The 22781-nt window shown below is 34.5% G+C and overlaps 2 protein-coding genes and 1 long non-coding RNA gene across 4 annotated transcripts; all 3 read right to left on the bottom strand.

Annotated features, from left to right (window-relative positions):
- Window positions 1-232: 232 nt before the first annotated feature.
- On the bottom strand, window positions 233-22359 carry LOC114397714 (uncharacterized protein At4g13200, chloroplastic-like). Of its 2 annotated transcripts, XM_028359893.1 has the most exons (4): window positions 22077-22359; window positions 20934-21094; window positions 4083-4269; window positions 233-381 (listed from the first exon to the last, which is right to left on the bottom strand). In XM_028359893.1, exons 1-4 carry the CDS (start codon window positions 22255-22257, stop codon window positions 377-379), a joined length of 534 nt encoding a protein of 177 aa, XP_028215694.1. In that variant the 5' UTR covers window positions 22258-22359; the 3' UTR covers window positions 233-376. The 2 variants fall into 2 exon arrangements, with proteins under 2 accessions (XP_028215694.1, XP_028215693.1); XM_028359892.1 differs by lacking the exon at window positions 233-381 and having other exon boundaries at window positions 3830-4269; window positions 22077-22358.
- Window positions 13200-17789, bottom strand: LOC114397715. The gene is made up of 2 exons (XM_028359894.1): window positions 15963-17789; window positions 13200-15864 (listed from the first exon to the last, which is right to left on the bottom strand). The coding sequence occupies exons 1-2, from the start codon at window positions 16525-16527 to the stop codon at window positions 15854-15856; spliced, it is 576 nt and encodes a 191-aa protein (XP_028215695.1). The 5' UTR covers window positions 16528-17789; the 3' UTR covers window positions 13200-15853.
- LOC114397716 lies at window positions 18744-20925 on the bottom strand. Its single transcript, XR_003663384.1, has 2 exons — window positions 20815-20925; window positions 18744-19350 (listed from the first exon to the last, which is right to left on the bottom strand). It is a non-coding gene; the product is annotated as an uncharacterized LOC114397716 (long non-coding RNA).
- Window positions 22360-22781: the final 422 nt, after the last annotated feature.

Here is a 22781-nt window from a genome sequence, read left to right as displayed (position 1 = left end):
GCTCTCCGGGATACTACTTGTTTGTGTGGATGTGAAATCTACCAGCAAGTACACCGGGTCGTCAAGTAAATAATTAAAATGGTGTGAACCGAGTATCGAACTCAGGGAACTTGTTCATTTGGTAAAGGTTTGTTCAATAAGCAGGCATTTGTAAACAGAAATCATGATTGTGAATGAAAGTAAAAGTATGTTCTATTCTAATTACAAAGCAATAAACCTGAGCAAGTAAGTGTGAAAACCGATATCTAAAGGCGTTGGGTCCTCTTATTGAGCAAATTGATGCAATTAAGGATGTTTCTCTAATTAAAGATGTTTCTGTGTTCTATGTTGAAGGCTTAAGTAATAAACACCGATGTCTCGTGAGTTTAGCCTAATTCTAATTAAACTTTGTTCGTAGATGTCTCTTGTTGAACTTAGCTTAATTGAACAGCTTTATGATCACAACATAATAAAAACTAAATTATCGCACTCCGTGTCCAGACATGTAACCTAATCTTGCTCTATCAAGTTCTAAGGAGACAATACATCTTTCAATGCTAAAGCCCCTAACAGTACACACATATGGATGATCAAGCCACAAGCATGCAATAATAAAGTACTCATAGAAACAATGAACACATAAAACAACCTTAATTAGATAGGGAAAGAGTTTGCATCAATTACTCAACAAGAATCCCCAACTGAGGATTTAGCCTTCTAGAGCAAGGAAGCTCCTTTTACAATGAAGAAGAGGAATTAAGAGAAATTGCTTGCTTACAAAGGAGTGGGGATGTCTCCTCCATCTCTAGGAACCTCACAATCACTCAAAAACTCACAAATATTCCTAAAAGATCAAAACTTGGCTTCTTTGCTCTCTTCTTTGCCTTTTTGTATTTCACTCTTCAAGCTCTGACGGCTATTCAGCGCTCTCTCTTCCAGCCCCCTTCATTCTCCGCAAGTCAGGCTTAAAAAAGAGCTCATTGACCTCGACGTCATGCTTAGCGCCATTCTCGCGCTTAGCGCAAGTAAGTGAACTTTCGCTCAGTGCCAAACTCGCGCTAAGCCTGGAAGGTGACAAACAACTCGCTGAGCGAGCTGATCATATGTTGGGCGCGTGCCTGCGTGACAGATTCCCTTCCAGATTCCTCCTATCCGCTAAGCGCGTTGATGCCTCGCTTAGCGGATGACATTCGCTAAACGCATTGAGCTCGCTTAGCGAGACATCAACTTTAGCACTTCTTCAAAATAACTCCTTTTTGCCTGAAATTGAAGAGAAATTGACATTAATTCCATACACAAGGCTTCTACTGAGCACAGATAAAAACAAAGCAAAATTTATTTACAATCCTACAAAAAGAACCATAAATTGGGGAAAATATATACATTTTGTAAAAGTTTTCTATACAAAAGTTAGTCGTATAAGACGACTAACATTCTTCACATTCCACCCAAAGATTATGTTTACTCATTTTGAGGTCTTCATAATCCCTATGTGTTTATGCACATTATCTCCATAGATCATATCTTTCTTCATATGATAATCATGAAGTTCATTAAGCTCCTTCATATCCTTTTGAAGTTCACTAGGTTTATATTGGTTTGCTCAAAGTGAGCTATGTCTAGTTCCCCTTTACACAACAGTAAAGGTTTATACTAATTAAAACTTGATTACAAAGCAAACTTTATGTCCTACCACTCCTGGCTATACAAGTATTCTTAATACCACTTCTGACACTATCTTAGACTATCCTTGAATCTAAGAAAACTCAAGTATTGTTTAACACTAAGTCACTCCTGACTTTCACAAACATTTGTTTGAATGAATACATGTATTCAACAACACTCAATGAGTGGATAAACAATAAAATTCAAATACAAGATAACTTTGCTTAGCAAAGGATAAACAATAAACACTTAAATGAGTCATCCAGTGATTTTTGCAAAGTTTTACTTCAGAGTAATTTCATCGTCTTTCTTTTTTGGTATAGTCTACCGTTTATAGACTTTAGTGAAAGATCCATTACAGGATTAGTGTTGATTCCTTGAAATAACCGTTGTCTCACAATGGGAGATGAGGCTATGTGGCATTCTCTGGTTCGTGAGGACAAGCGCAGAAGTACATATAGTTGCATGTGCCCCTTGTACTCGATGAAAGCGGCCCATGAGAAATATTCTGTGCAGACCTTTTATTCTCTTCCATTTTGTCATTTTCTTAAATTTAAGTGTTGACAATTCAAATAAAGAGAGGCAAAATGAAAATTTATAAAAGAGAATGTGTACTTCCTTTTTCAATTATCATAGCCTTTTCAAACTATGTTGATCACTTTTGAGAGTATATCAAAACTCATATCAACTGGAAACAAGTGTTAATTATACTTGGCATATAACACTGATTGATATATCATATAGACGCTTTTGGTTTTAGTGCATTGGATGCTAGTTAATAATTAATAGAGTTTTTCCCTCTTTGAGTGTGGGCGATGCAGATAATATAAGTCCTTTAATAAAATTGATTATATCCACTCATCATAAACTCATTAAAATATCAATAATTTATACTTACTGTTAATCATCAAAATCCAAGGTAGACGTAAAAGGTGGTGGTCGAGACCTAACACATAAAGAAAAGAAACCATCGTTAAAAGCTTTGTTTTGCAATTAAGATGTATAATATATGAAGTTAGTGATGAACATACCTTAAAACACAATTTTAGATAGAATTTAAATAACACTAACGATAGGATAAAAATAAGACTAACAAATATGGATATAAGTGTTTATCATTTTTTTTAATTTCTTGTCAACCATCTTAATTCTTAAGTGATATTTTATTAAAAAATATGTATCTATTTTGGAAGGATATCTCTGGAACTATGACTTATAGTTCTAGAGATACATTTTAAAAATAGGTATATGTAATTAGGGAAAGACATTTCTAGAAAACAAAAGGGGTATACTTCTTTATAAAAAAGGATATAATGGGTAATTGGGAGGTAGAAAGGGGTATGGGGTGTACTTAGAAAAATGGGACAGGGGTGTAAATAGCAAGAGCCTAATTTGGAAAGCAAATTTAGTCCAACACTTAATACTTAAGATGCATATCTAGTCCAACACTCAATCCTTAATCTCATTTTTCCATTTTTAATGTAATTTGTGTTCTTATTTTTTAGGTATAAGTTCATGTCTTTTCATCTTCCCTAGGTCAGGTTTTAGTGTTTTTGAGCTTCCTAAACCATTATGATGGTTAGTTAAACTTAATACGTTATTGTGATGCTAAATGGTAAGTAAAATGCTTAAATAGAAATACATACTTAGTGGGAAGCCCCATGGGAAGTAAATGATGGTGTACAATTAATGCCTAGTATGATTGTTTGTGGAACTTACTTCTTTTGTTTTAAAGGTTGCCTAGCATAACCTATAAATAGAAGCCTCTTGTAAGCTTCAAAGACAAAATTCTTAGATCAATTAAATTTATTGTTTTTCTATTAAGAGCTTCTCTTTTGTTCTTAAGTTTAAGAACTTTATAGTGTTGGTTCTACCGACAAATCACGATTGGAGTCGAATTTCTCTTTGTTCACTTGTTTCCAAGACGATCCGTAAGTAAATTCATATCATATGGTGTCAAAAAAATAATAATAAATGATGAAAATACCTTGGTATCAGATAAACAAAGAGCTATATTGCTCTATCAAAAGTTAAGGGCCAGGTACACGTCCACAAGATGTTTATCACAACTCCTTTGGATAAAATATTAGCTAGAAGACTATTTCATTAAGACATGATCATATTCAAATTTCACAAAGTTGTCGCTGTATAAATAGTCATGGTAAGTGTTAATGATACCTCAAAAAACAAAGTCAAATCAAATTTTGTTGCATAATGGAAGAAACAGGGACACTCCAAATGAGAATTAGAATTTATTAATCTCTCTTGAATATATATATATATATATATATATATATATATATATATATATATTGGAGAACATAAGGCGTTAAGCAAATTCAGTATAAATCAGTCAAAAGTTGAAGCCCAATACAAAAGGATGGATCATTCATCACTAGTTGAACTAGTGGTAGGTTCCTCCCCTTTGGCAAGTTCGGAAATTGTTTCAGATGCAACAGTAGACTGAACAGAAGTGACTGGATTTGTTGAAGAATTTAAAGTGTCAGAAGTAGTTGAATACAGGACTTTTGTCTCAACTCCAGACTTTGAAATTAGTCCTTGTGCCTCCATAGCTTGACGTGCTGATTTTTCCTTTGATTTTTTGGCTCTTTCCAACACTTCTTCCTGCATTAGCATTATATTTTCTAACATGTAAAAGAAAGGTACCAGAAGCGGAATTAAAACACTAAAACTGAAATGGTATTCAAATGTGTTAAATTACATAAATAAGAGGGATAGTATGCTTAAACCGTGTCTGAAATGCATCACTTTATATATAGGCTTATTGCATTAAATACACACATAAATGAAGAGGATATTCAGTTGCTTCTAAATGGAGATCATATCACTATAAACTATACTTAATACAATGAATGTAAAATATTTGATTAATTCTCAACACTCCCCCTCAAGCTAGCTTTAGCTTGTTACAAGAAAATTGATTTCCAACAAAAGGATAAAAAATTGAGTTATAGTAAAAAACATTATGAAGACAACTCAGGAATCTTTGGTGAAGTAAGGGAATATTGCTAGAAAGAAAGAGTTGAAATACCCATCAGCCTAAGAAAATTCTAAGGAAGTTTTGACTTTCTTAAAACCGACATTTGAAAGCTTCAAGCCAATATTAGTGAAGACACAAAGTGAAGAGAGGAAATTGTCATAGATAGTCAGCAAAGCCCAAAAAAAGTCACTGAGAAACACACTGGAAAGGCTAGTAACAAAATAGGCAACCAAAAGGTTCTTTACCAAAAAATGAGCAATGACCTGAAGGCGGTGGCCAAAAAACATGCTGAAAAGACAACAATATGATAGGCGATCAAAATTCCTTGTTGGAAAATGAACAACAAGCTAAAGGTGGTGTTAAACCCTAGAAATGTAGGATTTTTCAACCCTTGTATTTTAGGGCACCTAGACTAGTTTTTGTACTAGGGGTAGTTTTATAATTTCACATGCATTAAGTGAATATTTGATGTGTGTTGGGAAATAAATTTAATTGAATTGGGATAAGCCCAATCCAATTAAATTTTAGAGGGGGCATGAGCATTTGCTTGCTACACCCCATTGTCACATCATATAGTCACATTTTGTGCATGTCCTTCATGTTTTACATGCCTCATGACACCTAAGCACACTTAGTGGAGAATCTTAGACTTGATCTTGGATTAGTGGACTATAGCATAGCTAAAATTCACTAATCATAATTAGTGAAATTTTGACTCCAAAATTGAGTCCATAAATTCAATTTCAAATTCAAGTGAAATTTGAATTTCCCTCCAATTTTGTGTGACACTTAAACTATAAATAGAAGTCATGTGTGTGTATTTTTTAAACTTTAATCATTTGAGAATTACACTTCAAAGTTCAGACCTCATTTGAGGCACAAAATTTCGTGCCCCTTCTCTTCCTCCACTCATCATCTCCAACCTTCAAGCTCTTATCCATGGCTCCCTATGGTGGTGAGCTTCTTCTTAACTCATCTTCTCCTTGAAGTGACGTCTTCAATCATCTTTCTTCCTTCTCCATTCCGCAGCCATGATCTTCAAGAAGCAAAAGACTCCATTGATGAAGAAGATTCAAGGCCTACAAGCTCCACATGGAGCTACACCATGTGGTATCAAGAGCATCTTCGTCTAGGTGATATTCTTTTGCTTCCTCTATCTTTTTGTTCGGTCAATTCACTTTAATTACTTGTTCTTTATCTTATTCTCCATGTATATCCCCCATTGTCTTGTGGTTTGGTGTTGTTTAAAGTAGATTCAAAAAAATAAACCGATTAAATCTTAGATCTACACTTGTTCTTGCATTTCTATGGTTCAAATTTTATAGATCTACTCTTGAATCATGTTTTTGTGTTGATTTTAGATTCTATCATTTTTCAGTCATAATCTTCTTGTGTTGAACCTTTAGATCTAAATTTTCTTCCAAAATATTGATTTGACAAAAAAACCAAAAAAATCTAAGTGTAAACCACTTAATCCATGTTGTCTTAGAGTCATGTTTAGTCATAATATTTGTCACATTATGTTCTAAGTTTGTGTTAAATTTTGATTTTGTTAATTGAATTCTAGATACATTCGTTCACGTATTCTTGTCATTCTTAGTCTATCTTTTGAATTTTGAGTCTAATTCATGCATGTTATTTAGTTTATAACATGTTCTAAATCAATTCTTAGAAGTAGTCTATGACGAAATTGAGTTGTAGTGCTAAGTTGTGGTTGGATTTGTGAATCAAAATAAGTCTTAAACTCTCTTGAATTGTGTTATTCAAGACATTTGAGCATAAACAACATAAACACTACTCTTAATTTCTAGGTTGAAATCGCTGGTGCTGACAGCTTGAACATACGAACTTGTAAATATTACTTTGAATTGGTCACGTCAAATTTTGAGCTAAAATTTTTACTGAATTTTCTAGACATCTGGACCAAAAATAGAAAAAAAAAAAAAAAAGAACCAAGTGATTTGGATAAAAGGAAAAAATACTAAAAATCACACAAGTGGGCAGGAAAATCAATTTCTAGGAAAAATAAAGTGAAAGGGAATTGTGCTTGTTGTTTTAGCTCGAAATTTGTTCTATAATTAGTATCTATTTTATATAAATCTTAGTTTTGAAATTTCAATTGAAAATTAGTGTGAAAACAAGTGTCAAAACTAAAGATTTCTTGAGTCTTATTTTTTTTGTTTTTGTAACTCTACTACAGAGTCATTCTAGGTTTCTCTTTGAGTCGTAGCTTGTTTTTAGGTGTTTTTCATTACTTTAATTATTGAATAATTCTTGAAAATTTGTCTTGCTAAAACTCTATTGGTTTAGCTTTCATTTCATTTTTTTTTTGTCTTTGGTTATTGCTTGTCTCTTTGTTTCCTTATTTGTGGGTTACCATATAAGGAATTGGAAATGTGTCATCCCTTGAAGAATTTGAACCAAGAAGCAAAGGGTCAACCACCTTAAGAGCTATTGGACTAAGAAACACTTCAAATTGAGTGAATCACCAAAGAGAGAACAACCACCAAAATTGAGGACCGTTTTGTAATTTTGTAAACTGCAATTTACTTACCTTCATTGCTTTCAAGTTTTGTAACAACAAGACATTTCATTGGAAATGTGTTGGGAGCCTCCAATAGGTTATCAAATTTTCATTTGTGTGTAATAATTTTAGGCAATTTTCCCTTAGGATAGTGAGTGTTTTGTTGGGAACCTTAAATGTGATCATCCATACACTCCTAGGATCCGCCTAGTTTATATTTCTTGCACTTTAATTTCTTGCTTACTATCATAGTTTATTTTCTTTACTAATCAAACATAGTTTATCTTGTAATTACATAATATTTTCTTCTTGAAGTTTTGATGATGCCAAAGATGAACGCAATTCAAGTTTGATCCTAGTCAAGTGTAACACCCTGAAATATTACTAGTTATAAATCGATGTTTAATTGTATTTATTGTGTTATTTGACTATATGGTTGACTTGAATGAGTTGAGGTTTGGCTTAAATTAGTCATGTGTGAATTTCTTGATGTGAATGCTGAGTTATGTAGAATTTTGTTGAACTAAGTTGAAATTATTTTATTTCAGATTTTTCCCAAACCTATTTCAATAAAATCGCGATTCCGAATATGTTAACCGTTGGATCATCTTCAAATTTTGTTTGGGGCTTCCTAAGACACTTTTCCACAGTCTGACCGTTGGGATTTTGAAAATAACAACTTTTGATGTCTCACTAAGCGTGAAGGGCACGCTAAGCGCAATTCTAACCCAAGGAAATTGCACTGAGCGAGAATTGGCCCGCTGAGCAAGCCATAGTGCAGAGGAAGTTGTGCTGAGCAAGAATTTGCACGTTGAGCGAGAAAAGTGGACTCCCACTTAGCGAGACGAACTCGCTAAGCGAGATATGCAGATTATAAATACGTTCCTCAGCATGAAAAATACAAGTTTTCACTCTCCTCTTCTCCAAAATGCCACCCAAAACCTAACACCTCCTTCTCCACCACCCACAACCACCGATGGCCGCCACGAGCCGCCGTTGCTTGTCGTCGAACCCCCACACCAAGAGGAACATCTTAATCGGAGCAGAATCCTCAGAATTCTCCTCAAGGATTCGATGGAGAAAATTCCTCCAATCCTTCATTTCAAAGCTTCTCTGAGGTAATCTTGATTTCTAAGCCCTTATCCTAGTTAGTTTGAGTTCCTCTTAGTGTCTCTTGTGTGTTAGATATCTCTGGTGGGAGAAAAAAAGTAGTTAAAGAGTTTTAAGCATCTCCGAAGGGCGATGACTTAGAAGCTTTAATTATCGAAGGTCAGTGCATTTAATGGTGCCCATGTTTCACACTTCATATGACATGAAAATAGTATAAACTTTGTCAGTAAGTACTTGTAGTTTATCATGAGGAGGAATACTTGTACCATGGGGGGGGGGGGGGGAGTTGTCTGTGCACGACAGGGTGACCTTCACACTTACTGCCTAATTTTCCTAAGTAAGAGTGTCGTGTGGACACGCTTAAGCTATTTCCTTGAGGATGGTACCACGTTGCATTTGAGAGTTAAGGTCAGGTGCATGCATCATACTGAGCATGGTTGCTTGGAACTATGGACTGATGATGACTATTTGTTGAGTGTGTGTTGGACTAGTGAATGTTTGTGTAAACTTATGATATTTGTTAATGTTTTCTTAATAATTATGGTTATTTGATCTTTGTATTAATTTCTTTTATAATAAACTCACCCCTCGCAATTTTTGTACCGTGTGATTAGTACCTATGATGATCGTGAACCTTTGTTTGTGGGAGCAGAATGACAACAGTAGAGTATGAGAAGTGAGATTCTTCTGTGGAGTCGTCAAGCCAACGTGATGACATTGGGATTATTTTGGGAGAGAGTTGAGTTTTGTTAATCAACTACTCCATAGTTGGTTACATAATTTTTTTTTGAATTGAGGATGTAAATCACAAATTTAATTATATGTATGAACAAATTTATTTTCCATTATGTTAATGATGTGTACTGAGTTACTATATATATATATATATATATATATATATATATATATATATATATATATATATATATATATATTCACTTAAGTAATGGTGCGTTATTTGATGAATGTATATCAAGAAAAAAATTACTTTCATTTTTCATAAGCAAATTAACGGAGTTTTCATTTAAAATTTGAAATTTTTCGCGGTTTAAAGTGATGATATCCTAGCAATGAGACAGGTCGTTACATAAGAATCAAGAAATTCAAGAAGAACAATGAACTTAATCCATAGGATGTTAAAAGAATTTCTTAGATGATGTTGCCTAGGTTTAGGTGAGGAAAATATTTTACAAGGTTTTTTAGAAAAACTATTTTCAAAATAAGGTGTTTTTTTCTCTCTGGTAATCGATCACCATAGGATGTAATCGATTATCAGTAGCTAAATGTCTTTAAAAAAAACAGTTTACAAATTTTGAATTTGAATATTAAACTGAGTAATCGATGACACAATAGATGTAATCGATTACCAGAAGTTAAAACTATTTTTAACAACTTTTAGAAATTTAAATTTTAAAAGTCTGTAATTGATTACAACACTTGTGTAATCAATTACCAGAGACACGAAAATTTCTAATTTCAAGTCTGAAGAGTCATAACTCTTCAAAAACTAACCGTATAATCAATTACCATATTAATGTAATTGATTACCAGTAAGGAAATTTTAAAATATAACTCCCAAAAATCACAACTGTTCAAAAGATTTTTGAATGACCACTAAAGGCCTATAAATAGGTAACTTGGGGTTCGAAATTCAATAGAGTTTTTCATAACCAAAAATTGTCTTATCCTCTCAAAAGAAAGTCTTGGCCAAACACTTGCAAAATCTATAAGGATTGTTGTGTGTTTTTCATCTTGTAATATTCTTATTTTCAAGAGAGAAAATATTTTCTTACTCAAAACAAACATTTATTGTTCAAGAGACTATGATTCTCTTAAGTTGTAAGGATTTTTGAACACAAGGGAAGAGTGTCCCTCTGTAGTTCAGACTTTGTAAAAGGATTTTTATAAGATAGTGGAAATCTCAAGCGGGTTACTTGGAGACTAGACGTAGGCACATGGCATGACCGAACCAGTATAAAAACTGAGTTTGCATTCTCTCTTCCCTTAAACTTCTTTTATTTGTTGCAGTTTATCTTTTGCTTTAAAGAAATTTATTTTGACTTGTTCTTTGGGTAATTCATATTAAGGATGAATTGTTAATCTAAAAGAGAGTTAGTATTTTAATCGGGAAAGTTTTTTATCTTAATTCAACCCCTCTTCTTAAGATACCGAGACCACTTGTTTAACAACCTTCATTGCTTTCAAGTTTTGTAACAAAAAGGTCTTTCATTGGAAGTGTGTTGGAAGTCTCTAATAGGTTATCAAACTTTCATTTGCGTATAATAATTTTAGGCAATTTTCCCTTAGGATAGTGAGTATTTTGTTGGGAACCTTAAATGTGATCATTCATAGACTCCTAGGATCCGTCTAGCTTACATTTCTTACACTTTAATTTTTTGCTTACTTTCATAGCTTATTTTTTTTACTAGTCACACCTAGTTTATCTTATAATTACATAATATTTTTTTCTTGCTTATCAGGCTTATCTTAAGTTCTTTTGAACCCTAGCTTTTACCTTTTACAAACCTCCAATAAGAAAGAAGCACAACTTAGGAACCAACATGAGTCATCATTCATCTAGTATTAATGGTGAGAGTACTAGTCATAAAGATCCTCTATCTAGAATCTTAGATGAGTTGAGTTCCCTCAAGTTATGGAAAGAAAAATTAGAAAGAAAAGAAAATGGAAAAGAGATGGCAGAAATAAATCAAGATGAGAGAGAACAAATAAGAGAGAAAGAGAAGAAAAATAATGAAAGAAATGAAAAAAGAAAAACATGTCTCATATAATAGTCATGACTTTTGCAAGAGTCTAAGTGAAAAACTTAGTGACTATTATAGAAGAAGACATAGGTCACATCCTAGACCTCACTCTCATAGGAGAAAAAAGGAAAGAAAATCTCATGAGACTAACATTAACCTATCATACTTCCATGAGAAGGACAATGTAGAGGCTTATTTAGATTGAGAAATGAAGGTTGAACAACTCTTTGTTTGTCATCATATTAGCGAAAAGAAAAAAGTTTCATTGGTTACCCTTAGCTTTCAAGGGTATGCTCTCTATTGGTGGACTTCTCTTGTTAGGGAATGAAGAATTCATGGGGATCCTACAGTAGAGTATTGAAATGATCTTAAAAATGCCCTTAGGAAGAGACACATTCCCTCCTACTATGAAAGGGAGCTTATGGACAAGCTCCAAAAACTTAGACAAGAGAATATGAGTGTTGAAGAATATAGACGACAAATGGAATTACTCCTTTTAAGAGCTGGACTTGGGGAGGAGAAAAAAACAAACATAGCTAGGTTCCTTAGTGAGCTTAATATGGAAGTGAGGAATAATGTTGAACTCCTTCCATATAAGAACCTAGATGAGCTAGCTCAACTTTGTATAAGAGTGAATCAACAACTTAAAAGAAAGTCTTCTTCAAGGGGAAAATCATTTTACAACAAAAGGTGATATCAAAAGAACACTCATTCTTAAACAATCTTTCTACCTTCTCCTATTAAGGGAAACATTCCTTAGCACTATCATACCTCTTGAGCTTGAGGTTATTCCTCAAGTAAAGGAGTTATTCAATAAGGGTTTGATTCGTAAGAGTTTAACTCCTTATGTTTTGTTGGTGCCCAAAATAGGTATTATGAGACACCGAATCCCTATGATAGGTGATATGATGAATATTTTGAGTGGTGCAACCCTCTTTTGTAAAATCATTCATGCATCCAACATCTTCATGATTCGCATACATAGGAACTCATTAGGTAGGTTTGTTCTTATTTTTAGTTTCAATACAAACTTAAGGGCTCATATGGGACACCTTAGGTTTATTGTACTTTTTGATAAGAATAATCAACATGAAAATACAAAAAAAAATATATGTTTTATTACATTACTTTCTTTAATTTTTTAAATAGTAATCAAGGGATTCTCACGAACTCTGAGAGAATAAAGGTCATTTCTAAGTGAATCACTCTATCAAGTATAAGTAAAATTTGGGGCTTCCATGACTTAAAAAATATTTACAAAATGTTTGTTCCATATTTTTCTATACTTGTAACATTACTCATTGAGTTGGTGAGGAACCATTTTTCCTCATGGGAAGATGTCCAAGAAATGGGTTTTCAAACCTTACCTTACTCCAACATACCAAACACCACTAATACATATATATTTTATTCTTTTTACAGGTGTTAAGGAAAGAAACCCAGAATTTAAGAAACCTCTGGATTTGAGGATTTACCTTTTCAAAAGGGGGGAAATGGTGCAATCCTACCCTCCAAGAGCATTGGATAGAAGACTCCAAGAAGATTAAGTCAGAGATGCAAGAGAAAGCCTTAGAATTTTCATGAGCCTTAGACTATATTTCGGGCTCATGGGCTAAGTATGAGCCCATTTATCTTTATACATATTAGATTAAGATTTCATTATTTTTAGAGCTCTATAATGTAGGTAGGATACCCTAGAAATATAAAATTTTTCAGCCCTTGTATTTTAGGGCACCTAGACTAGTTTTTGTATTAGGAATAGTTTTGTAATTTCGCATGCATTAAGTGAATATTTGATCTGTGTATTAGGAAATAAATTTAATTCAATTGAGATAATCTCAATCCAATTAAATTTTATAGGGAGAAGTGAGTATTTGCTTGCTAAACCCCATTGTCACATCATATAGTCACACTTTGTGCATCTCCTTCATGTTTTACATGTCTCATGACGCCTAAGTACACTTAGTGAAGAATCTTGGACTTGATCTTGGATTATTGGGTTGAAGCATAACTAAAATTCACTAATCATAATTAGTGAAATTTTGGCTCCAAAATTTGGCTTCATAAATTCAATTTCAAATTCAAGTGAAATTTGAATTTCCCTCCAATTTTTTGTGACACTTAGGATATAAATAGAGGTCATGTGTGTGCATTTTTTAAACTTTGATCATTTGAGAATTACACTTTCAAGTTTAGACCTCATTTGAGACACAAAATTTTGTGTCCCTTCTCTCCCTCTCCCTCCACTCATCTTTTCCTACCTTCAAACTCTTATCCATAGCTTCCTATAACAGTGAGTTTTTTTTTTACTCATCTCCTTGAAGTGACTTCTCTAATCATCTTCCTTCCTTCTCCATTTTGTTGTCATGATCTTCAAGAAGTAAAGGACTTCATTGATGAAGAAGATTCAAGGCCTACAAGCTCCACATGGAGCTACGTCACTAGATACCATGTTAAATTACATAAATCAGAAGGATAGTATAGTAGGTTGAAACCGTGTGTCTGAAATACACCAGAGGCACAAATGATTATATATAGGCTTATTGCATTACACAAAAATGAAGAGGATATTCAATTTCCTCTAAATGGAGATCATGTGCCTATAAACTATAATTAATACAATGAATGTAAAATATTTGATTGATTCTCCACAAAATGGTTTTGGAACCCTCAGGAAGTGCCCTCAGTAAAAGGATTACCTATGGAGTAAAGTAACAGAAAAACAATTTAATGGATGGACACTAGCTCCTTACAAGATGATCGAATTAAAAAGAAAAAATAAGAGTGACTCCTTTTTTATGAGATAGGAATAACTCCTATACTTAGCACCCCCAAAATTCCCTGAAATGATAACTGATACCTCTTCCAATCCCCTCTAGCCCTTTATTTTCCCACTTTCTCCTCTATTGCACGATTTGCATGATTCCCTCATGATTCACACACCCTCCTGCTCCACTCCTTTCTAGACATTTATTTTCCCACTTTCTCCTCTATTGCACGATTTGCATGATTCCCTCGTGATTCACACACCCTCCTGCTCCACTCCTTTCTAGACAGGTGGCATTCTGCATTTCTGTTATTCTTCCCTATCCTTCCTCTCTCTCCATCATCAGCTAGCACATGTCCCTCCCTGTTCTCATTTCAATCCTTGTTCTTGTGGCCTACTACCCCTACTATCAAGATATAAGGAGAAGGGAAAGTTCGTTAACATAGTTAGAGTATTAATAAGTTACAGTTAGAATATTGATTAGTTAGTTAAGGGGTTAGTTAGTTAGATAGAGGGATTTACTAGATATAAATAGGGGGAAAAGAATAGGAGAGAGAGAGATCTTATCATTTGTAGATTGAGCATTAGCTCTTAGTGAAAGAAGAAATCTTTTGTGAAGGGGAAACCCTTGGAGGAGAGTTTTCTGTCCTATTTTCTGTTCTTTTCTTACTAGTCATAAACTCCTTTCTTTTCTTTCTCATTTCAATTTTTGGTTTCTAACAATTGTTCTGACCTGTTGGATTTGTGTTCGTGATGGAAAACTAAGTGGAAGCATTGGAGAAATTGGCCAAAGATCAAGGGGAGAAACTGACGGAGCTGCTGCAAGGGTGAAGGAATATTACACAAACGCATTACAAGTTTTTGTGTAGCAACACTTGGGTGCTCCAATCTAGAGTGCCAAGTGTTGGCTCAAACAGTATTTATAGAGGCTGAATTAACAGGAAAGTGGGATTTTACAATGGAAGGCAACAAATCAGTCTTAGAAGTAGACTTGGCAATTGAGCTTGAAGAAGTGGAATTTGACAACAGCTTGGGAAATGTGTACAAGCCATTGGATCCAAGATGTCCTTTGAGAAGAACCTCATTGGATACCTGAGATTTAACAAAGCACACATTAGGATGAAATTCAAAGTAAATTGAATTATCCTTTGTAACACTCAAAAGGTTTTTAGAAACGGTTGGAACATGCAATATTCTATTTAGAACTAGATCAGCAGAATGATTATAAGGAGAAATAAAGGAGGAAGAACCAATAGATTTGATGAGCAGACCTTGACCATTGACTACAATCACTTGATCAAGACCCTCAAATGAAGAACACTGCTTAATGTTCTCAACATTGGCATTGACATGATGAGAGGCACATAAGTCAGAATACCAAATGTTGGATTGGTCAAAAGTTGAACCAATAGTCATAGCTTGAGAGCATGATTCTATTTGGGAGTGTAACTTGTCATTTGGTGAGGGGAGACCATAGCCATCTGTGTGGGAACCACTTGCTGCATGGCTGGTTGTTGCATAACAGGTTGCTGCATGAGAGGGTGCTGCATGAATGCCTGTTGCATAACAGGTTGTTGCATTGGCTGCATAAGAACCATTTGGGGTTGGACAAGCTGTTGAGGTTGAACAGACATTTGAGGTTCTGCGGAGTGACAAAATTGGCAACGGGATATTGCAGCTGAGTCCCAAAAGCAGAAGTAACAAAGGACTGACGAAACATCATGGAATAAGGAGAGGCAGTAGTTGAGGGCTTGTGCCAACAATCTGCAGCCACATGTCCAAACTTCTGACAAATATAGCACTGCAGAGAACTATGACCGCCACGTCCTCCATGACCCCCTCTGCCACCAGATCTGCCATTAATACAACCACCACGACCAGCATTCTGATTCTGATTCCAATCAGTATGTGAAGAGTAGGAATTCTGCTGAACATAGTTTGCAGTAGCAGATGCGAAAAAAGTGTTGGTATCAGATTGTGCAGAGGATGACACAACACAGGAAAAGGCCACATTAACCAAAGCAACAGCCTTCTTTCGATACCTTTCAATTCGTGCCTAATGACCAATCAGCAAAGTTTCAATTTCATCAACAGTAAGGGGTTCAGCATGGTTATCAATGAAGGAAATAGACGACTCATAGGTTTCAGGCAAACCTTCAACAATGACAGCAATGTGTTCATGCACTGAAATGGGTTCGCCAATAGCATTAAGTGAATCCACTAGATCTTGGATCGCTGATAGAAATTCAGAAACAGTGTGTCCATCAAGAGTAAGTTGATGAAGAGTACGGAGGTGATTACACTTTACATTCATGTGAGTGTGAAAGTGATTATTGATTCTGTCCCACAGATGCCAGGAAGTCTTGCAATTGACGAATTTTTGAAGAATAGGTGCTGAAATTGTGGAATGCAACCAGGAAAGCAATAATTGATCCTGTTGATCCCAAAGTTCGAATGTTTCAGTTACTCTGCCAGCATTTGCATCTTCAACAGTGGCAAACCTCTGCGGAATCAGAACCTCGTGAATAAAATGAAGCAAATTGTAACCACGAATTACGGGTTTCACCTGCGTCCTCCAAAACAAATAATTTGTTAAATCAAGCTTCTCAGTAATAGTGTGATTCAGATTGGTGTTCACCGGAGCAGGATGCACAGGTAGCGCAGCATCACCATGTGGTGGATTGGGGTCACCTCCACCACTAGTAACAGGCATAGCCATGAGTGAACAAGAAAAACAGCCAAACACCAAGCGAAGAACAAAGAGGAGCAGAGAGCCACACGCAAATCAGAGATCGCAAGCCCCTAAAATTGCGAACCAGAAAACACCAGTCCATATCTATAATTTCCTTTTAGCTAATATGATTAAGCCACCTAAACTCTAGAATTTCTGTTTAATAATTCCAACCTTCATTTTCATTGTTTTAAAAATTCATTGTAATCAATTGTTAATTTTCACAAGAATGGAAATATACTGATAGATACATATTCAGAATGGTGGAAAACAGCCAATCTTAATTACAAAAAGAATGCATTCTGACCTGTTTCTACTCTACTCCTTATGTACTCAAGAGATCACAGATTTACAATATAAATGAATCTCTTCTCTACTCCTTATGTACTCAAGAGACTTGTGGTTTGTTTGATTCTCTATCTCATCTATTTTTTTTCCTTTTTTTTTTTGTTTTAAAAACTGTTTTCTAAAACAATTCAACAATACTCGACAATCAATTTCTGATCCAAAATCTATTAAAATTTGAAAATTGTTTACATAACAAGTGGGAGCTGCTTTCTCAGCTTCTCATCCTTTTTTTTCCTTAAACTTCTCTGCTCAGGAGACAAACTTTAAGAAAACAAAAATGTCTTAGGGAACAAACACTTCCAAATGTGCTCAGGAGACAAACAAATTTTTGTAAACAAAAATTATTTTTGAAAACAGTAAACAAATAAGCCCTTGGACTTTCCCTCCTAATTTCCACTCTAAAACCAAAGACTCCTCTTTGTCCTTCTAATTATTTATGCCTTGTCAAACTAACAATCTAATTATTACAACTAATAGAGATTGGCCCGTTTAACTGGAGTTTACTATCTTAAACATTGTTTCACAATTGGAGACAGGAGGACAACCTTTCTTTTCTTATTTTATTGAATTATTCTGTTTTCTTTCTGTATCATTTTTCAGAGAATATAGCAGTGTTGCACTGTTGCACGTTCTATTAGTATAGAAAGAATGCAACATTTTAGTTATTCTAAATCACAATATGTTTATCAGCATCTCAATTGGTTGCCACTTACAATTTCCAACTCATTTTTTCAACTCTTGTAGGTACCGTATCATTAAACTTTTAGGTCATCAACGTAACTCTATATAGCTCAACAATCTGTCTTTCTTCTGTATATAATTATCCCAGTAATTAAAATTTGACAGTCCAACACACTTTGGAATACAAAACTGATTGTAGACTAAATTAAATATATATATATATATATATATATATATATATATATATATATATACACAGTTGGAATTCGAAATATTTTTATTTGGACAATTGGCAATCCCCATTAGCAGTAATATCATTTTAAAATTAGAAATACAATATTGAACATTTGCCTATACTGCCAAATTAAGGTCCAATAAAAGGAATGAACTATATTCTACAAGTTGAGTTACAATCTAACATTAATAGTCAGAGCATCCAAAATGTAACACTGGATCATGTTACCACATAAAATCTTTAAGCAGATTATAACTTTCCAATTTATAGACTTAGATGAAAAATAATAGGCAACAATTTATTGTTTATGTAGTCATGAAGTAATACACGAGACAACATATTTAGGGTTAATTATTTTTTAGTCCTTGAACTTTTTCAGGTTTTTACTTTTAGTCCCAACAAAATTTTGACTGATCTAGTCTCTAAACTTTTATTCCATTAATGTTTTTAGTCTCTGCCGTCAAATAGCACTGTTAAATAATGATGTGCAGTTGCATTAGTGGAAGTTAATTTTGTGGGGGCTCAAAACTGCTAAAAATTGCCTTGCTAAAATGTTGAAAATGTATTAAATAACTTCTAGCAGTTAAAAAGCTGCCAAAAACTGATTTTGCCTTTTCCTATTTTTCTCCTTTTATAACCACTGACCAACGAATATCATCAATAAAAAAATAAAATCACATATTATATAAAATTACAATGCTCTTTTCCTTATTCTGGTATTCTTATCAATCTTTTTTTAAACATTATAAGCTTCATTTAAAATATTAAGAGGGTTGCAGATGAATGCTCTTTTCCTCGTATTGTGACAAAAATTTGGAGGGTTGCAGACACAAGCTACTGTAAGGGATCAACCCACATTTCGCTCGCAAACACAAGGGTGCTCTCAGAGATTTGGGAAAAACTCAATTTCAGAATTGGGTTTTGGAAGCTAGAAGATTCGTTGGGTTTTCGTAGGTGTGCCTACACGTCTCACTCTCACAATGTACACAAACTGGCGACACACCCAATAGACCAAGCCCCAACCCCGCCTTAACGAACCAATCTCGGAGGGTCACCAAAATGAAGTGAGTAGCATAGCACAGGGTCACCAAAAAGAAAGGCACACACCGCTGCCTCCAGGTTTTCAGTTTGGATTTAGGGTTGGGGTGGTTGTGTGTTTCAAGCAACAAGTGGAAGCAGAACTGATTATGGGTTTGGGTTGTTGTGGGTTTCTGATCTATTTTTTAAAAAAACTTTTTTATTTTGCTGGGTTTGTGTTTGTGCCTCTACTTATTTTGATTTTGATTTTGGATCTGAGTGTTGTATTGATTTGAACTTGCATTGATGGATGGAGGAAAGGGGCCAATCAAAAAAGGCAAAAGCAATTTCTGGCGGTTTTCAGCCGCCAAAAATTGTTTACTACATCTTAGCAAGGCAATTTCTGGATTTTTAACGGCCACTAAATGTAATAAAATAACAATAACATTAACGCCATCTCATCATTTAATGATGCTATTTGACGGCAAGGACTAAAAACATTAACGAAATACAAGTTTAGGAACTAAGACCTGTATCAAGAGCCGAAGCTTTGATACCAAATGATGTGAACCTGAGTAGGAGTGTGGTGAGGTCCTGAATTTTTTTTTAATTTACTGCAAAATTCTTTGTTCCTTAATCATGGCAAGAGCTGGTGACAATGGTGGTGTATATCATCAACTGGATGAATCTCAACGCTTATTTCTGGACGCGTGGACTACACAAATGCAACGTTTGTTGAACCGTAACAAAGAAAAGCCCTACAGATGAATAGCCAAATCTTCCTCATTTACTCTTAAACCTCTATCCCCTAGAGAAGTGTGTGATGACCAAATCAGAATGGGAGAAAAGAGAGAACAAGAGAAAGAAAATAGTGAGGCACCACAAAGGAATATGAAAAAGAAGAGTGATACACCCGAGGAAAAGAGTGATACACATGAGAGAAAATTTAATTATTTTGCAGAGGCGAGTGAAGTGAGGAAAGTGTTACCTGCTCATGAACCACTCAATCTACAGTATTGCAAAGACAGAAAAATTTCTACTGATAATTCTAATGAGTTTACTATTTCTATTTCTCCTAGTGTTCAACCATTATTGTAGGAATTTAAAAATGTCTTTCCTAAGGAGATTCCTCATGGACTACCACCTTCAAGAGGAATAAAACATCAAGTTGATCTCCTCCCCGGAGCTTCATTGCCTTACAGGCCAACTTACAAAAGCAATCCCCAAGAGACTCAACGTAAGGATGCACATGCCAAAGTTGAGTATGTGAAAAGATTGTATGACCAAGTGAAGGTGCAAATTGCAAAGAAGAATGAAAGCTATGTCAAGCAAGCCCACAAGAAAAGGAAGGAAGTGGTACTTGAACACGGTGATGATCCTGAACATTTGAGGACAAATGTTTTCCAAGAAGGAGGGAATGATGAGAATCCTGAAATTGGCCAAATACAGGCTAAAGGCCCAAGTGGAGAAGGACAAAGGCCCAAGTGGAGAAGGGCAAAGGCCCAAGTGGAGAAGGATAAAGCCCCCGAGTGGAGAAGGATGAATGCCCAAGTGGAGAAGGATGAAGGCCCAGAGGCAGAGACACTATCAAGACTATTAATTGTTGCTGAAGGCCCAGATTAATTTGAAGGCCCAAGTTAAATAAGTTTTTAGTTATAATTTATTTTTATTGTAATTTTGGCCCAAACTGTTTACAAGGCCCATGTCTATTTTTATCTATTTGTTTAGATACACTATAAGTATTTGTTTTTGTTTTCAATAAAAGAAAACTTTTGGCATTTTCATAAAATTGGGTGAGAGTTTCTCTCTGGGTTCCTTGTTGAACCAATTATCAGACTTATCAAGGTAATCCTTGTGGCGTCTACCCTGACTTATCTTCCTTCATTGGAAGTGGCGTCTACCCAGACTTATCTTCCTTCACCGGAAGTGGCGTCATCCAAACCTTCGTAGCCTGTATCAAACGATCCGCCCCGTAAGATTCACATCACTAAGACCGGTCAAAATTTTGTTCAGGGACTAAAAGTAAAAACCTGAAAAAGTTCAGGGACTAAAAACATAATTAACCCTATTATTTATCTAGCACAAGATAATGCCAGTTTAAACTGCTCCATACCTGAAAGTCCTGCACTTGCTTTTGCTGTTCAGCTTGCAATCTTCCAACGGTGCTCAAAATCTCACCAACTGTTGATTCAATGCGCTCATTTAGAGCTTCAGCTACAGCTTTTCCCAAGAAAAATGCATCCAGGACACTTCTGTTGCTGCTATCACTATCACCTGCAAGATTCAGCTACTTATTTACTTGAAAAAGAAAATATAATAAAATCACCTTTAAAATAGAGAACTTTAAGTGGACTAATTTATAACCTGAAAACTACTTGTTCACTGGTAAATAACATAAACTACAAATTGAAAAAGTAAATCCTTAAGAATGGATTATCATTAACCCAATTTACTAAGTGAAACATTACTATTAGAAAAGGAGAAATGCTAGCAACACACCATCTGACACACTATTTTAACCACACTCTCTACTACAATTGGCTGAAATTTATTAGAAATCCCAAATTTTGGTAGGATTCACGACTCATTTAATTATTCTTTCCTAATTTAGTAGTTTTCAGTGAATTTCAATCAATAACAGAGGGAGTGTTAGAAAGAGTGTGTTAGACAGATTGTTAGAAAGGTTCTGTCTGTTTCCGGATTTTCAAATTCTGTTCTATATTTTAAAAATAAGAAAACAAAAAAAACCATTCAATAAAAAAGTAGTTTTTGAAAGCTGTTTTCAAAAGTAATACGTTTCTTTCAGTTTTTACAATAAAAAATATCAAAACATTGGTTTTCTACTTTCAGTTTTTTGATACTCCTGTTTATCCTTACATTTCATTTTCTTCCCCCTCTCCTACTATCTAAAAATTAGTTTTTGAAAACGGTAGCATGAAATGATTTTAAAAGTTAGAAAGCAAAAACACAAATAAACACAACGTAAGTAATGAACATTCATTTAATTTCCTACTCCCCGTGAATCCAATCATCAATTAAAAAACCTTCAGCATTTGTGAAATAAAAGGAAGAAAAAAAACTGTAACGATAGATGCTAGTGGAAACAGCAGTAAGGATGAAATTTTTTCAGACAACAGCAACCCATGAACCCCAGAAATTGATGTCTGGGCACATCATGGAAGAACACATCATCAACATTACTAGCAGCAAAATAGAGAGAGAGAGAGAGAGAGAAAGAAGAAAAACAATACTTTACCAGAGCCAGGGCCACCTGGCCAGATGCTACATTTGCAGCGAAGTCCAGTGTTTTGAGAACCCCTTTTGCGGGGAAGTTCAATGTGAGTGGATTTGGAAGAAGGAACAGCGAAATTGAAAAATAAGGGACAAAAAGAAACAGATGTTTTGGACAACGTAAGAAACGAAAGGACAGTGTTCATTTTCTCCGAAACACTCTTGTTCTGCCTCTGTTGTCCCCGTTAACCGCACTACGAGTTGGACTTGTCCAAAAGATCTATCTAAACTGAACTTGGAAAAGAAATCTGAAGAAAGAGAAAAACAAAGAAAAAACACTTATTTTTTCTTACAAAAGTTATAAGAAAAAAAACTAAATATGAATTTGGTCTAAGTTCACGTTCTTAAAATTTTGCTCCTTTTAAGTTTTAATGTTGAATTTTAGTTCGTGTACATTTGCATTTTCTTAAATTTTGGTACTGTAAATTTGTTTTATTTTTAATCCTTATAAATTTAAGTTTTCTCAATTTTATGCTTTATAAGATTACAATATTTTATTTGGCTCCTATAAATTCATTTTTTAGGAACTATAATTGGAAAGATGCAAATTTACAACACTGAAAATGCAAATAAAAATTATAAGGAACCAAAATTAAAAAAAAAACAAATTTATAATGACTAAAAAATATAAACTTTTAGGGACTAAAATTAAAAAAAAAAATACATGTAT

This window comes from Glycine soja, chromosome 18 (genome assembly GCF_004193775.1).
Source record: "Glycine soja cultivar W05 chromosome 18, ASM419377v2, whole genome shotgun sequence".
Taxonomy (NCBI): Eukaryota; Viridiplantae; Streptophyta; class Magnoliopsida; order Fabales; family Fabaceae; genus Glycine; species Glycine soja.
This window is presented reverse-complemented; position numbering and strand designations above follow the sequence as displayed.

Coding starts and splice junctions, on each gene's coding strand:
- LOC114397715 (XM_028359894.1), bottom strand. CDS start 16,527: ATGGCTATGCCTGTTACTAGTGGTGGAGGTGACCCCAATCCACCACAT.
- LOC114397714 (XM_028359892.1), bottom strand. CDS start 22,257: ATGAACACTGTCCTTTCGTTTCTTACGTTGTCCAAAACATCTGTTTCT. Junction 21,095..22,076: donor GCCAGGTGGCCCTGGCTCTG/GTAAAGTATTGT, acceptor TGAATCTTGCAG/GTGATAGTGATAGCAGCAAC. Junction 4,270..20,933: donor AGCAAGTGCAGGACTTTCAG/GTATGGAGCAGT, acceptor ATGCTAATGCAG/GAAGAAGTGTTGGAAAGAGC.